Raw genomic sequence first — 17,812 nt, 5'->3', positions numbered from 1 at the left:
AGAGAATTAGTGATATAGAAGACCAAATGATGGAAAATAAAGAAACTGAGAAAAAGAGAGATAAACAACTACTGGATCATGAGGGCAGAATTCGAGAGATAAGTGATACCATAAGATGAAACAACATTAGAATAATTGGGATCCCAGAAGAAGAAGAAAGAAAGAGAGGGGCAAAAGGTATATTGGAGCAAATTATAGCAGAGAACTTCCCTAACTTGGGGAAGGAAACAGGCATCAAAATCCAGGAAGCACAGAGAACCCCTCTCAAAATCAATAAAAATAGGTCAACACCCTGACATCTAATAGTAAAACTTACAAATCTCAGAGACAAAGAGAAAATCCTGAAAGCAGCTCGGGAGAAGAGATCTGTAACCTACAAGGGTAGAAACATTAGATTGGCAACAGACCTTTCCACAGAGACCTGGCAGGCCAGAAAGGACTGGCAGGATCTATTCAGAGCACTAAATGAGAAAAATATGCAGCCAAGAATACTATATCCAGCTAGGCTGTCATTGAAAATAGAAGGAGAGATAAAAAGCTTCCAAGACACACAAAAACTAAAGGAATTTGAAAACATGAAACCAGCCCTACAAGAAATCTTGAAAGGGGTCCTCTAAGCAAAGAGAGAGCCTAAAAGCAACATAGACCAGAAAGGAACACAGACAATATACGGTAACAGTCACCTTACAGGCAATACAAGGGCACTAAATTCCTATCTTTCAATAGTTACCCTGAATGTAAATGGGCTAAATGCCCCCAATCAAAAGACACAGGCTATCAGATTGGTTAAAAAAAAACAAGACCCATTGATATGCTGTCTGTAAGAAACTCATTTTAGAACCAAAGACACCCTCAGATTGAAAGTGAGCGGGTGGAAAACCATTTACCATGCTAATGGACACCAAAAGAAAGCTGGGGTGGCAATCCTTATATAAGACAATTTAGATTTTAAGCCAAAGACTGTAATAAGAGATGAGGAAGGACACGGTATCCTACTTAAAGGGTTATCCAACAAGAAGAGCTAACAATTGTAAATATCTATACTCCTAACATGGGAGCAACCAATTATATAAGCCAATTAATAACAAAAGCAAAGAAACACACTGACAACAATAAACTAATAATGGGGTCTTTAACACACCCCTCACTGAAATGGACAGATTTTTGAAGCAAAAGATCAACAAGGAAATAAAGACTTTAAATGACACACTGAACCAAATGGACATCACAGATATATTCAGATCATTCCATCCCAAAGCAACAGAATACACATTCTTCTCTAGTGCCCATGAAACATTCTCCAGAATAGATCACATCCTAGGTCACAAATCTGGTCTCAACTGCTACCAGAAGTTTGGGATCATTCCCTGCATATTTTCAGAACACAATGCTTTGAAACTGGAACTCAACCACAAGAGGAAAGTCAGAAAGAACTTAAATACATGGAGGCTTAAGAGCATCCTAGTAAAGAATGAATGGGTCAACCAGGAAATTAAAGAAGAATTAAGAAAATTCATGGAAACAAATAAAAATGAAAACACAACTGTTTAAAATCTTTGGGATGCAGGAAGGACAGTCCTAAGAGGAAAGTATATAGCAATACAAGCCTTTCCCAAGAAACAAGTAAGGTCTCAAATACACAACCTAACCCTACACCTAAGGGAGCTGGAGAAAGAACAGCAAATAAAGCCTAAACCCAGCAGGAGAAGAGAAATAATAAAGATCAGAGCAGAAATCAATGAAGTAGAAACTAAAAGAACAGTAGAACAGATCAACGAAACTAGGAGCTGGTTCTTTGAAAGAATTCACAAGATTGATAAACCCCTGGCCAGACTTATCAAAAAGAAAAGAGAAATGACCCAAATAAATAAAATCATGAATGAAAGAGGAGAGATCACAACCAACACCAAAGGAATACAAACAATTATAAGAACATATTATGAGCAACTCTATGCCAGCAAATTAGATAACCTGGAAGAAATGGGTGCATTCCTAGAGACCTATAAACTACCAAAACTGAACCAGGAAGAAATAGAACACCTGAACAGACCCATAACCAGATAAGAAATTGAAGCAGTAATCAAAAATCTCCCAAAAAACAAAAACCCAGGGCCAGATGGCTTCCCAGGGGAATTCTACCAAACATTTCAAGAAGAATTAATACCTATTCTTCTGAAACTGTTCCAAAAAGTAGAAATGGAAGGAAAAGTTCCAAACTCGTTTTATGAGGCCACCATTACCTGGATCCCAAAATCAGACAAAGACCCCATCAAAAAGGAGAATTACAGACCAATATCCTTGATGAACATGGATGCAAAAATTCTCACCAAAATACTAGCCAATAGAGTCCAAAAACACATTAAAAGGATTATTCACCACAACCAAGTGAGATTTATCCCTGGGCTGCAAGGTTGGTTCAACATCTGCAAATCAATCAATGTGATACAATACATTAATAAAAGAAAGAACAAGAATCATATGATCCTCCCAATAGATGCAGAAAAAGCTTTTGACAAAGTACAGTATTCTTTCTTGGTCAAAACTCTTCAGAGTATAGGGATAGAGGGTACATACCTCAATATCATAAAAGCCATCTATGAAAAACCCACAGCAAATATCATGCTCAATGGGGGAAAAACTGAGAGTTTTTCCTAAGGTTAGGAACATGGCAGGGATGTCCCCTATCACCACTGCTATTCAACATAGTATTAGAAGTCCTAGCCATAGCAATCAGACAACAAAAAGAAATAAAAGGCATCCAAATTGGCAAAGAAGAAGTCAAACTCTCACTCTTTGAAGATCCCATGATACTTTATGTGGAAAACCCAAAAGACTCCACCGCAAAATGGCTAGAACTCATACAGGAATTCAGTAAAGTGTCAAGATATAAAATCAATGCCCAGAAATCACTTGCATTCCTATACACCAACAACAAGACAGAAGAAAGAGAAATTAAGGAGCCAATCCCATTTACAATTGCACCTAAAACCATTGGTTACCTGGAATAAATCTAACCAAAGAAGCAAAGTATCTGTACTCAGAAAACTATAAAATACTCATGAAAGAAATTGAGGAAGACACAAAGAAATGGAAAAACATTCCATGCTCATGGATAGGAAGAACAAGTATCATGGAGATGTCAATGCTACCTAGAGCAATCTCCACGTTTAATGCAATCCCTATCAAAATACCATCCACTTTTTTCAAAGAAATGGAGCAAATAATCCTAAAATTTGTATGGATCCAGAAAAGACCCTGAATAGCCAGAGGAATGTTGAAGAAGAAAAGCAAAGCTGGCAGCATCACAATTCTGGACTTCAAGTTCTATTACAAAGCTGTGATCATCAAAACAGTATGGTACTGGCACAAAAACAGACACATAGATCAATGGAACAGAATAGAGAGCCCAGAAATGGACCCTCAACTCTATGGTCAACTCATCTTTGACAAAGCAGGAAAGAATGTCCAATGGAACAAAGACAGTCTCTTCAACAAATGGTGTTGGGAAAATTGGACAGCCACATGAGAAGAATGAAACTGGACCATTTCCTTACACCACACACAAAAATAGACTCAAAATGGTTGAAAGACCTCAATGTGAGACAGGAGTCCATCAGAATCCTAAAGGAGAACACAGGCAGTAACCTCTTTGACCTCAGCCGAAGCAACTTCTTCCTAGAACCATCGTTAAAGGCAAGGGAAGCAAGGGCAAAAATGAACTATTGGGACTTCATCAAGATAAAAAGCTTTTGCACAGCAAAGGAAACAGTCAACAAAACCAAAAGACAACCGACAGAATGGGAGAAGATATTTGCAAATGACATATCAGATAAAGGGCTAGTATCCAAAATCTAGAAAGAACTTACCAAACTCAACACCCAAAGAACAAATGATCCAGTCAAGAAATCGGCAGAAGACATGAACAGACATTTTTCCAAAGAAGACATCCAAATGGCCAACAGATGCATGAAAAAGTGCTCAACATCGCTCGGCATCAGGTAAATCCAAATCAAAACCTCAATGAGATACCACCTCACACCAGTGAGAATGGCTAAAATTAACAAGTCAGGAAATGACAGATGTTGGCGGGGATATGGAGAAAGGGGAACCCTCCTACACTGTTGGTGGGAATGCAAGCTGGTGCAGCCACCCTGGAAAACAGTAGGGAGGTTCCTCAAAAAGTTGAAAATAGAGCTGGCCTACGACCCAGCAATTGCACTACTGGGTGTTTACCCCAAAGATACAAATGTAGAGATCCAAAGGGGTACATGCACCCTGAAGTTTATAGCAGCAATGTCCACAATAGGCAAACTGTGGAAAGAGCCAAGATGTTCATTGACAGATGAATGGATAAAGAAGATGTGGTGTATATGTACAATGGAATATTATGCAGCCATCAAAAGGAATGAAATCTTGCCATTTGCAATGATGTGGATGGAACTAGAGGGTATTATGCTGAGCGAAATAAGTCGATCAGAGAAAGACATGTATCATATGACCTCATTGATATGAGGAATTCTTAATCTCAGGAAACAAACTGAGGGTTGCTGGAGTGGTGGTGGGTGGGAGGGATGGGGTGGCTGGGTGATAGACATTGGGGAAGGCATGTGCTATGGGTAGCACTCTGACTTGTGTAAGACTGTTGAATCACAGACCTGTACCTCTGAAACAAGTAATACATTATATGTTAGAAGAAGAAGAAGAAGAAGAAGAAGAAGAAGAAGAAGAAGAAGAAGAAGAAGAAGAGGAAGAAGAAGATAGCAGGAAGGGAGGAATGAAGGGGGGAAATCAGAGGGGGAGACAAACCATGAGAGACTATGGACTCTGAGGTTCTAGAGGGGAGGAGGATGGGGGATGGGTTAGCCTGGTGATGGGTATTAAAGAGCGCAAGTACTGCATGGAGCAGTGGGTGTTATATGCAAACAATGAATCATGGAACACTACATGGTGTGGCAATATATGGTGATTCACATAACGTAATAATAAAAATTTAATAAAAATGACATAAACTGAAAAGAAAATAGCAGGAAAGGGTATGCTATGGTTGCTCAAGTGAGAAAGGAGTTGAAGGTTAGTAATAGAGGTTTTCTTAGAGGGTCCTTCTGACTTTGTGACATTGTGAGATCCCAGCAGGCACAATAGCAGGGGGCTTCCTCAGACTCAATGACATTAAGGATTATCAGGGAAAAGACTGTTGTCTTTCTTATCTGTACCCAAGCAGGAAATGGGCTTGTGTTGTTCATAATCTTGGATGAGCCATCCAGGATTCATTTCAGCCACTCTCCTCCTTTTTGTTGGTATCACTGCACAATGCCCTCTCCAGGGAAACCCTAGAGAGCTTGCATCCTATGTGCATGCTTCTGTCTGATGTTCCAGTAAAGGAGACTTGATCCTGAGAGATTCTAATTTTAGTATCTTTATTTGAAAAGCAAAGGAGAGAAATCAGAGGCACTTGAATAAATTGGCAGTGGACATGAAAACAATAAACAGACAAGACAGGAGTATAGCAACCTATGAACCAAGCCAGAGACACATGTCCATCCATGGGGTTTGCATTGCCCCTGAGTAGTCAGAATTTTCTCCAAGAGGGGGCATGAATCATGATTGCGGAGGAAGTTTTCCTTTAAAACTAGAGAAAGACATTTTCAGTAAGATCTGTCTCAGGGTTATTTTATTATGTTCCTGGTGTAAAGAACCCTCAGATCCTAGAAGACCTCACCATGTTATAAAAATTCAATGTTATCTTCCTTTGGGGGCAACACCTTCACTTTTTTCCTTTAGGTTTTGCTTCAAACACACCTATCCTCTAGCTCTCTTTCTCTCTAAGTTATGGATTTCTCACCATATTTGGCAGGAGCATGGAGAATTATAAGGCTATCATGAAAATTGGAAGAAAAGACTTATTACTATGAGATAGTAATAACACAAATTTATGCAGAAATATATACTTTTATAGATCAATAGCTTGAAGAAAGTTCACAAATTTGGAGGAATGTTTACAATTACTATAGTTACTGTTTTAGGTGCTATGATGTTACTATATTCTTCTGTGAATGAAGAAAAATCTTGGAGGAAGAAAATCCTTTGTTTTATTACCATGGACCCTTTTCCTATTCATAATTGTTAGCTTTTCAAAATAAAGCAAACCTTACTGTTGATTGGGGGACAATATAAGGTGTGACATTTAAAGAGTCCCTGAGTTCCTGTGTTAGCTGAGATGGCTCCGTGAAGCAGGTCAGTTGTAATGGGAAAGGACACTGTGATTTGTTGACCCTGTGCTAGACCTGTCCTGTATGGAACCTCCTTCAGCCCCCACCAACCCTGTGAGAAAGATGGAGTAACTTTCCTGGATTGTGCTGTCAGTTAGGTGGCTGAGCACGTATTCAAACAAGTTCTCTATCACTTCAAAGGCCTTGTAGTTTTCATCATTCATCCATTCATTCATTGTGCAACATTGTGCACACTGGTACGGCGTCCTTCCCAGGAAGCTTCTTATAGATTGGGAGAGGCAGAGAAAATTCACACTTCCAAAAGGCAGCCTAGTCCCTCCCCTCTCCCCACAGTTAGGTTAGAAGATAAAGTGACCTTGGGTTACTTGGGCTTGAGTTAAGTAGTCAGGAGTTAGACTGGATTTGAAATTTGTTGTTGCTATGTTATCAGGGTTAAATTTTTTTTTTTTTTTTGTCAGAGTTGGAGACACTTAAAAATCCTCTAGTTCTACTTTGGCTTTGTCTCTTCACTTGTCTTTGAGCCTTCTCCCTGTTCTGCTCCCCAGACAGAATCAGCCTCTTGAAGCTCTCTTAGCTCTATTCCTCTGTTACTTTTACTCAGGGTTTGCCAGCGTGGTGGTGAAAGGTCAGAGAAGGAGACATTCTCTGATATTTTTATTAAGTCTCAGTTTTAAGCAGATACAGTGAAACTGGTATTAAGGACATGGCCTTCACAAGTACTTCTGCCTCTTTTCTAGAGGTGGAACATTTTCAATCCTCGTCCCCTCCCCCAGCTGCAGGAGGTATCCACCTACTTCAGGCCATGAATTTAAGGACCATCCTTCTGCAGATGAAAACTTCTTAGTTTTGGACAGAAGGGAGATGTTCTGGGCAAATTTTCAGTGGTTGCCTCCTTTGCCCTCCCTCAACTGCAGTGGGATTCCACCAGCACCTTCCTCTGCAGGTGAAGTCACTTGTTTTCTACAGTGGTGATGGGGTAGATGAGGTCTGGGTGGATTTCAACAGTAGCTGTTGTTCCCCTCCTGCAGTAGCAAAGGAACCTCTCTCTGGATTGTCCCTGATCTTCCCTGCAAGAATTTTGTGAGGTTTCTGGAGAAGACACTTAAAAGTTGCTGGAAAATACCCCTTGTATATTCCCAAGGGTTCACACTCTCTCACTAGACTACTGAGATCTTAACTGTTATATTAACAAATTCCACTTTAATCTTGTGACCAGGTGAAGGTGTTTGACATCTGCCCAAGGTGAGCAAATGCTCTCCTCCTATTTCTTCCTGCAAGTGCCTGTCTCCAGTTTTTTGTTTTTGGGTTTTTTTTTTTTTTTTGTAAGTCACACACCCAGCAACCTCAGTTCTCTGATGGACTCATACATAATATTAATTTTCATTCCTGCTTTTTAAAATATTATTGTAAAATGGCAGCAGTGCCATTTCCAACTCTCTACATCTCTGAGCTCATGTGGGTACTGTGCCTTTTTTTTTTTTTTTTTTTTTTTGGTATTGTTTTTCTTTTTCTTACATTAAAATTCTACCAAAACTGGGCACATAGGTGGCTCAGTCAGTTAAGCCTTTGGCTCAGGTCATGATCCCCAGGTCCTGGGGTTGAGTCCAGCATTGGGCTCCCTGCTCCACAGGGAGTTTGCCTCTGCCTCTGCCTCTCTCTCTCTCTTTCTCTCTGTTTCACATGAATATATAAATATTTTTTAAAGATAAATAAAAAATAACAAAATAAAATAAAATTCTATGAAAAACAGAAGAAAAGTAAATTTGAGGTGATTTCTGCCTAATTCTATTTGCCTTTCCCATTTTTAGTTGGGTTTCTTTTCTTATTACTGAGTTGTGATATTTCTCTTAGTACTCTGAACACCACGTTCTTCCCTGATTTGTCTTTTGAAAATACTTTCTTCTAATCTGTGGCTTTTCCTTCCATTTTCCTTCTTTTTTTAGTCTTGCAAGAGCAGAAATGCCAATTTTGAAGAAATGCAGTTTATCAAATATTTCTTTTATGATCTTGCTTTTGGTGTCCTATATGAGCAATCTTTGCCTAACCCAAGGTCACAAAGATTTTCTTCTGTATTTTCATCTAGAACTTTCATTTTTTAGGTTATACATTTACAACCTAGAAAACAGTTTTAATTAGTTTGTGTATATGGTGTTTGGTACCAATTGAGTTGTTCTTGTTTTTTGTTTTGTTTTGTTTTGTTTTTTACATAGATGAACAATTGTTTGAATACTGTTTGTTGAAAAATCTACTCTCTGTTCATTGGATTTCCTTAGCACCATGTTAGAAATTAGTTAACAACTTACGGGTTGCCTTAGTTCTGAATTCTTTTCCTCTAATCTATGCATATATGAATTCACCAATACTCCCCTTCTTGATCATTGAGGCTTAATAGTAAGTGTTAAAACTCTTTTCAAAACTGGTTTGGCAATGGTATGTCCTTTACCTTCCCATATGAATTTTGCAACCAGTTTATTGATTTCCATGAAAAGTCCTCCTGGGATTTTCACTGGGATTACACTGATTCTACTTAACCCTTTGGGGAAGTTTTGACATCTTCAATATATTGAGTCTTCCAATCTATGAACATGGTATACTTCTCCATTTATTTAGTTCTTCTTCAACTTCTGTCATTAAAATTTTATTGTTTTCTGCATACAAATCCTTCGTATTTTTGGAAAATTTTTCACTAAATATCCTAAAGGTTTTTTGATATTGCAGTTGTTGCTATTGTAAATGGTACTATTTTTAAATTTCAATTTCCAATTGTGAATTTCTGATATATAAATTACAATGATTTTGCATCTCACTTCTATGTTACAGTGTATAGTCCTCCATTGTGTGTACATGCCATCATTTATTTGAGCAATCTCCTGTGTCTGGATATTTATGTATTTCACATTTTGCAGTTACCCAATGAATACCTTTGGCATATATATTTTAATAATGTTGAAATTGTGCCTTTAGAGTAAATTTCTGAAAATATTCTTGCTAGGTGAAAAGTAAATGCATATGAACATTTGTTAGATATTTCCAAACTCCCCCATGTTGTATTTTGAATCCTTACCAGAAATGTATGAGTGCCTGTTTTCTCTCACAGCTTTACCAACAGAGAGTATTATAAATTTATCTATTTTTTTAAGATTTTATTTATTTATTTGACAGAGAGAGAGACAGTGAGAAAGGGAACACAAGCAAGGGGTGTGGGAGAGGGAGAAGCAGGCCCCCCTGACAAGCAGGGAGCCTGACTCGGGGCACAGTCCAGCTGGGATCATGACCCGAGCCAGAGGCAGACACTTAATGACTGAGCCACCCAGGCACCCCTATAAACTTATATTCTTGACAGTCTTATGAGTAAGATATAGTATTTCAGTAGGTTTAATTGAACTTTATCTTATTATAAGTGAAATTCATCAACATTGTATAATGTTAAGATCTCTTTTTATATTTCTTTTTATGAGTAGACTTTTCATATCTTTGCCATTTTCCTATAGGATATATTAAATGTTTTACCTCCATTTTTAAAATAATTTTTATTTTGGGGATAGTTGACCATTATATGCTATACAGGTTGTAAATATTCCCTAATAGTTTGTTTTTGTCCTTTAACTTATGGTGCTTTTTGCCATGCAAATTTTGCTTTCATTTTCATGGTGTAAACTTTGTTAATATTTTCTCTTATTACATCTTGAATTTTAGTTATAATTACAAACTCGTTCCCTTACTCTTTCTTGCACAGGAAGGGCTGTCAAATTTTTTCTGCAAGGCCAGATAACAAATATTTTATTTAGGCTTTTGGACTAAGGTCTCTGTTGTGAATCTTCACATCTGCCATTGTAGCATAAAAGCCATCATAGACAGTTAGGAAATGAATAGGCATGGCAGCGTTCCAGGAGTGTCAGCAGGTATTTTATTAGAAATGTCAGAAAGAAAAATTTGTCTACTTTCACTTATTTCTATTACTTAAAATAAAAAAGAAAAGAGTAGGTTATGGGTTTTGTTTCATATTTTGTTAGATTATGTTCAAATATGCCATAATAACCCATATAAGCAAGTGAAGCCTCAATATAGTGAGCATTAGACATGCTCCAAGCACTTGTATGAACTTTATATTCATTATTTAAGTTACCCTCTCAACAGTTCTTTCAAGTAAATATAATTATATTTTCCATTTTCAAGTGAGGAATCAAAGATATATTAAGCAATTTATCCACAGTAAGACAGTTATTATGGATGATGGGGGGAAAAGATGGTGGAGGAGTAGGGGACCCTATTCCAACTGGCCCCCAGAATTGAGCTGGATATCTACCAGACCACTCTGAGCACCCATGAAATCAGCCTGAGATGTAAGAAGATAGATCTGGATCTCTACAAACAGAATATCGCAGGCGGTTGGTTTCAAGGTACAAAGCGGGGAGCTGTGATTCCGCGGGAGGATATCTGAGGATAAACAGCAGCAGGAGGGAGTCTGGCTGTGGGGATCCTATGCCACCAGTGAGTGATAGCCTCCTGTGCTGAGGACCAGGGACAGACTCACAGACCAGTAGCAGTGGGGAAAGGACTTTAGATGGAAACCAAGTGGCAGGGTCGCGCATGCAAACTCGGAGCAGCTGGTGGTTTTAGAAGCACAAAGGGCAGAGACGTGCCATGATCTGGAGGCAAGGACTGTGAGCGCAGCTGAGGAGCGCACAACCCAGAATGCTGCCATTTATAGCAGCACAAAAAGAAACAGAGATAGCGTGGCCTGGAGAGCTCACTGAACAACAGAGTGCAATCTCTCTGCTCTGAGGCAGAGGGTTGGAAATGGTCTCTTCTGCTCTGACTCTCAGAAGAGACCTGGAAAGCCTCCAGGGAAAGCCACAAGAGAACAAAAGCCCCAAAAAACCATTTCCCACAGAGCACATCCCCCGCCACAGGGGGCAGGGCAACTCTGCCCAAACAGGGTTGCCTGAGTAACAGCACAGCAGGCCCCTCCCCCAGAAGACAGGCTGGGAGAAAAAGAGGTCAGCAACCTTAAGGTCCCTAGAAAACAAGTGCATCTTGCTTGGGTTGTGGTCAATAATTTGTACTCTATACATTCCCTCAACCACCCATCAAAAGAATGACTAGGAGGAGGAACCCCCCAAACAGGAAAGACTCAGAGATTATGACTTATGCCACAGATTTACAAATGGATGCAAATATAACCAAGATGTCAGAGATGAAATTCAGGCTAGCAATTGTGAAGACAATGGCTAGAATGGAGAAATCAATTAATGGCAACATAGAGTCTCTAAAGGTAGAAATGAAAGCTGAATTGGCAGAACTTAAAAATGCTATCAATGAGATGCCATTTAATCTACATAATCTAACAGCTAGGGTAAGCGAGGCAGAAAAATTAATTAGTGACCTAGAAGACAATTTAATAGATAAAAAGGGAAAAGAGGAGGCCAGGGAAAAACAACTCAGAATCTATGAAAATAGAATCAGAGAAATAAGTGACACCATGAAGAGTTCCAATGTCAGAATTATTGGAATCCTGGAGGAGGTGGAGAGAGAGAGAGAGGACTAGAAGATATACTTGAGCAAATCGTAGCTGAGAACTTCCATAATCTGGGGAATGAAACAAACACTCATGTCCTAGAGGCAGAGAGGACCCCTCCCAAGATCAAGGAAAAGAGGCCAACACCCTGGCATGTAATAGTAAAACTCGCAAATCTTAGAACCAAGGAACCATCTTAGGGGCAGTTAGGGGGAAGAGATTCCTTATGTACAGAGGGAGAAACATCAGAATAACATCAGACCTATCCACAGAGACCTGGCAAGACATATTCAGGGAACTAAACGAGAAGAACATAAAGCCAAGAATACTTTATCTGGCAAGGCTGTCATTTAGAATGGATGGAGAGATACAGAGCTTCCAAGACTGGCAGAAACTGAAAGAATATGTGACCACTAAACCAGCCCTGCAAGAAATATTAAGGGAGGTTCTATAAAAGGAGAAAGACCGCAAGAGTCATATACAACAGAAATTTATAGGGACAATCTATAAAAAGAAGGTCTTCAGAGGCAACATGATGACAATTAATTCATATCTTTCAATAATCACTCTCAATGTGAATGGCCTAAATGCTCCTATAAAATGGCACAGGGTTGCAGATTGGATAAAAAGACAGGACCCATCCATATGCTGTCTACAAGAGACTCATTTTGAACCTAAAGATATATACAGACTGAAAGTGAAGGGATGGAGATCCATCTTCCATGCCAGCTGAGGTAGTAAGAAAGCTGGGGTAGTAACTCTTATATCAGACAAATTAGATTTTAAACTAAAGACTGTAGTTAGAGACACAGAAGGACACTATATCATTCTTAAATGGTCTATCCAACAAGAACATCTAACAATTGTAAATATCTATGCCCCCAACAAGGGAGCAGATATCTACATAAGCCAACTGTTAACCAAAATAAAGAGTCATATGGATAACAATACATTAATTGTAGAAGACTTCAATACTGCACTCTCAATAATAGAGAGATCATCTAAACAGAAAATCAACAAAGAAACAGAGCTTTGAATGACACACTGGACCAGATGGACCTCATAGATATATACAGAACATTCCACCCTAAAACAACAGAATACTCATTCTTCTTGAGGGCACATCGAACTTTCTCCAGAATAGACCACATCCTGGGTCACAAATCAGATCTGAGCTGATACCAAAATGTTGACATTATTCCCTGCATATTTTCAGACCACAATGCTTTAAAACTGGAACTCAATCACAAGAAAAAATTTGGAAGAAATTCAAACACTTGGAAGCTAAAGACCACTCTGCTCAAGAATGTTTGGATCAACCAGGAAATCAAAGAAGAACTTAAACAATTCATGGAAATCAATGAGACTGAAAACACATTGGTCCAAAACCTGTGGGATACTGCAAAGGTGGTCCTAAGGGGGACCACAGCCATGGTCAAAGCCATCCAAGCCACGCTCAAAAAAATAGAAAAATCCCAAATTCATCAACTAACTCTACACCTTAAAGAACTAGAGAAAAAGCAACAAACAAAGCCTAAGCCATGCATTAGAAGAGAAATAATTGATTAGAGCAGAGATCAATGAATTAGAAACCAGAAAACAGTAGATCAGATCGACAAAACAAGAAACTGGTTCTTTGAAAGAATTAATGAGGTCGATAAACCACTGGGCTGACTTATCCAAAAGAAAAGAGAAGGATCCAAATTAATAAAATTATGAATGAAAGGGGAGAGATCACGACTAACACCAAGGAAATAAAAACAATTATTAGAAATTATTATCAACAACTATATGCCAATAAACTGAGCAACCTGAAAGAAATGGATGCCTTCCTGGGAACCCTTAAACTGCCAAGACTGAAACAGAAAGAAATTGACAATCTGAATAGGCCAATAACCAGTAACAAGATTGAAGCTGTGATCAAAAACTTCCCAAAAAACAAGAGTCCAGGGCCTGATGGATTCCCTGGGGAATTCTACCAAACATTCAAAGAAGAATAATACCTTTTCTACTGAAGCTGTTTCAAAAAATAGAAACCAAAGGAAAGCTTCCAGGCTCATTCTATGAGGCAAGCATTACCTTAATCCTACACCAGGCAAAGACTCCATCTAAAAGGAGAATTTCAGACCAATACCCCTGATGAATATGGATTCCAAAATCCTCAACAAAATCCTAGCTAATAGGATCCAACAATACATTAAAAGGATCACCCACCAAGACCAAGTGCGATTTATCCAGGGGATGCAAGCATCGTTCAAAATTCGCAAATCAATCAATGTGATAGAACACATTAATAAGAGGAGAGAGAAGAACCATATGGTCCCCTCAAATGATGCAGAAGACGCATGTGACAAAATACATCCTTTCCTGATTAAAACTCTTCAGAGTATACGGATAGAGGGAACATTCCTCAAGTTCATAAAATCCATCTATGAAAAACCCACAGCGAATATCATCCTCAATGGGGAAAAGCTGAGAGCCTTTCCCTTAAGTTCAGGAACATGTCAAGGATGCCCATTCTAGCCACTATTGTTCAACATAGTATAGAAGTCCTAGCCACAGCAATCAGACAACAAAAAGAAATAAAAGGTATTCAGATTGGCAAAGAAGAAGTTGAACTCTCTCTTTTTGCAGATGACATGATACTTTACGTGGAAAACCCAAAAGACTCCACCCCCAAATTCTTAGAACTCATAAAGCAATTCAGTAATTTGGCAGGATACAAAATCAATGCACAGAAATCAGTTGCTTTCTTATACACTAACAATGCAACTGTAGAAAGAGAAATGAGAGAAACGATTCCATTTACAATAGCACCAAAAACCATAAGATACCTCGGAATAAACCTAACCAAAGAGGCCAACGATCTATACTCTAGGAACTACAGAACACTCATGAAAGAAATTGAAGGTGATGGAAAAACATTCCATGCTCATGGATCAGAAGAATAAGCATTGTTAAAATGTCTATGCTACCCAGAGCAATCTATACCTTCAATGCCATCCCCATCAAAATTCCAAAGACATTATTCAAAGTGCTGGAACAAACAATCCTAAAATTTGTATGGAATCAGAAAAGATCCTGAATTGCCAAGGAAATGCTGAAAAAGAAAAACAAAGCTGGGGGCATCACGTTCCTGATTTCAAGCTATATTACAAAGCTGTAATCACCAAAACAGCATGGTACTGGCACAAAAACAGACACATAGACCAATGGAACAGAATAGAGAGCCCAGAAATGGACCCTCAACTCTATGGTCAAATAATCTTTGACAAAGCAGGAAAAAATATGCAATGGAGAAAAGACAGTCTTTTCAATAAATGGTGCTGGGAAAATTGGACAGCCACATGCAGAAGAATGAAACTCGACCATTCTCTAACACCATACACAAAGATAAACTCAAAGTGGATGAAAGACCTCAATGTGAGACAGGAATCCATCAAAATCCTAGAGGAGAACATAGGCAGTAACCTCTTTGACATCGCCCACAGCAACTTCTTTCAAGATACATCTCCAAAAGCTAGTGAAACAAAAGTAAAAATGAACTTTTGGGACTTCCTTAAGATAAAAACCTCTGCACACCAATGGAAACAGTCAACAAAACAAAGAGGCAACCCACAGAATGGGAGAAGATATTTGCAAATGACACTACAGATAAAGCGCTGGTATCCAAGATCTATAAAGAACTTCTCAAATTCAACACCCAAAAAACAAATAATCAAGTCAAAAAATGGACAGAAGACATGAAAAGACACTTCTCTGAAGAGGACATACAAATGGCTAACAGACACATGAAAAAATGTTCATCATCATTAGCCATCAGGGAAATTCAAAGCAAAACCACATTGAGATACAACCTTGCACCAGTTAGAATGGCAAAAATGGGGGCACCTGAGTGGCTCAGTGGGTTAAGCGGCTGCCTTCAGCTCGGGTCATGATCCCAGGGTCCTGGGATCGAGCCCCGCATTGGGCTCCCTGCTCTGTGGAGAGCCTGCTTCTCCCTCTCCCTCTGTCTGCCGCTCTGCCTACTTGTGCTCTCTGTCTATCTCTGTTAAATAAATAAATAAAAATCTTTAAAAAAGAATGGCAAAAATGGACAGGGAAAGAAACAACAAATGTTGGAGAGCTTGTGGAGAAAGGGGAACCCTCTTACACTGTTGGTGGGAATGCAAGTTGGTACAGCCACTTTGGAAAACTGTGGAGGTGTCTCAAAGAATTAAAAATCAAGCTACCCTATGATCCAGCAATTGCACTACTGGGTATTTACCTCAAAAACACAGATGTAGTGAAAAGAAGGGCCATATGCACCCCAATGTTCATAGAAGCAAGGTCCACAATAGCCGAACTGTGGAAAGAGCCAAGATGCCCTTCAACAGATGAATGGATAAAAAGATGTCGTCCATATATACAATGGAATATTATTCAGCCATCAGAAAGAATGAATACCCAACTTTTATATCAACATGGATGGAACTGGAGGAGATTATGCTAAATGAAATGTCAAGCAGAGAAAGTCAATTATCATATGGTTTCACTTACTTGTGGAACATAAGGAATAGCATGGAGGACATTAGGAGAAGGAAGGGAAAAATGAAGAGGGGGAAACTGGAGGGAGAGAGACTATGGACTCTGAGTAACAAACAGGGTTTTAGAGGAGAGGGGGATGGGGTATGGGTTAGCCCCATGATGGGTATTAAGGAGGGCACGTACAGCATGGAGCACTGGGTGTTAAAGAAAACAATGGATCGTGGATCACCACATCAAAAACTAATGATGTGTTGTATGTAATTAACATAACATAATAAAAAAATTTTTTTTAATTAAAAAAAAGACAGTATGGGGAGAATGGATATGTAACAAGGGTTGCTGAGGAAACACCGAGAAATAGGGAAACATAAAATAAAAATAGGGGCACCAGGGTGGCTCAGTCATTAAGCGTCTGCCTTTGGCTCAGGTCATGATCCCAGGGTCCTGGGATCGAGCCCCGCATCAGGCTCCCTGCTCAGCGGGAAAGCCTGCTTCTCCCTCTCCCACTCCCCCTGCTTGTGTTCCCTCTCTCGCTATGTCTTTCTCTGTCAAATAAATAAATAAAATCTTTAAAAAAAATAAAAAATAAAATAAAATAAAAATAAATGTCACTCACAGTATATCATTGAGGGCAATGATTGACAAACATCTTCTGTAAAGGGCCAAATAGTCAACATTTTAGGCTTTATGGGTCTCTGTTGCAACTACTCAACTCTGTCTTTGTAGTGGAAACAGCTACAGACGATTTGTAAGTGTATGGTCAAGATTGTGTTTCAATAAAACTTTATTTACAAAACTGGGATTGCCTGGTGTGGGCAGAGTTTGCAGACCCCCTGTTCCATGGTAAATACTATTGCCATTATGGTTAATTGTAGCTTTTTAGTTTTTCTTTTTTTCTCAGGCTGTTACAGAGTAGTATTAGTATTAGTATTAGTATATTAGTATAGTAGTATTAGATGGGAAAATATAAATATATAAACATATTAAGTGTTATATATACAATTACATTTTATATTCTTATATAAATAATCTCATTATTAAATGTAAAACAACAACAAAAAAATACTGACTGCATTAGTACTGGAAATACTGACTCTACCTTTGGCCCTCCATCTTGATCAAGTCCTCTCTTGGGGCAACATGTTCTGGACCCCCTGGAAATTTTAGAAATGCTGACGGACCAAGGCCCCACCTGAGGAAATTTGCTCTGTCCCTTAATAAATTTGTAAACTTGATGTATAATTCTTTTAAAAACGGGTTTTTGACAGCCACATAGTATCTTGTCACTTCAAAGCCACATAGATAAGGCTATCCTTTCCCTCCTGTCATCACTGTAGTGTTTCATGGTTGTTGTGTGCTGAAAAGTCAGGGTGGCTCCATCTCCCCACATGGCCAATTCAATCCATTCTGCACTGCTCTTTTGAGAATTAAATAAAATAATCTGTGTAAAATATTTAGCACAGATACTGTGAGAAACTTAATCCCTCTTTTCATTCACTTCTTTTTTTAAAAAAGGATTTTATTTATTTATTTGAGT

General features: G+C 38.7%; 1 gene segment (V, D, J or C); it reads right to left on the bottom strand.

The window, feature by feature from the left end:
- The window catches only part of LOC118020599, a 68,536-nt gene that overhangs the window by 21,491 nt on the left and 29,233 nt on the right, over positions 1–17,812 (bottom strand). Inside the window, 1 exon segment of the C gene segment in view lies at positions 13,589–13,604. Coding sequence covers positions 13,589–13,604 — 16 coding nt within the window.

The sequence above is a fragment of the Mirounga leonina genome, unplaced genomic scaffold, assembly GCF_011800145.1.
Source record: "Mirounga leonina isolate KUSES-001 unplaced genomic scaffold, KU_Mleo_1.0 Mir_174, whole genome shotgun sequence".
NCBI lineage: Eukaryota > Metazoa > Chordata > Mammalia > Carnivora > Phocidae > Mirounga > Mirounga leonina.
This window is presented reverse-complemented; position numbering and strand designations above follow the sequence as displayed.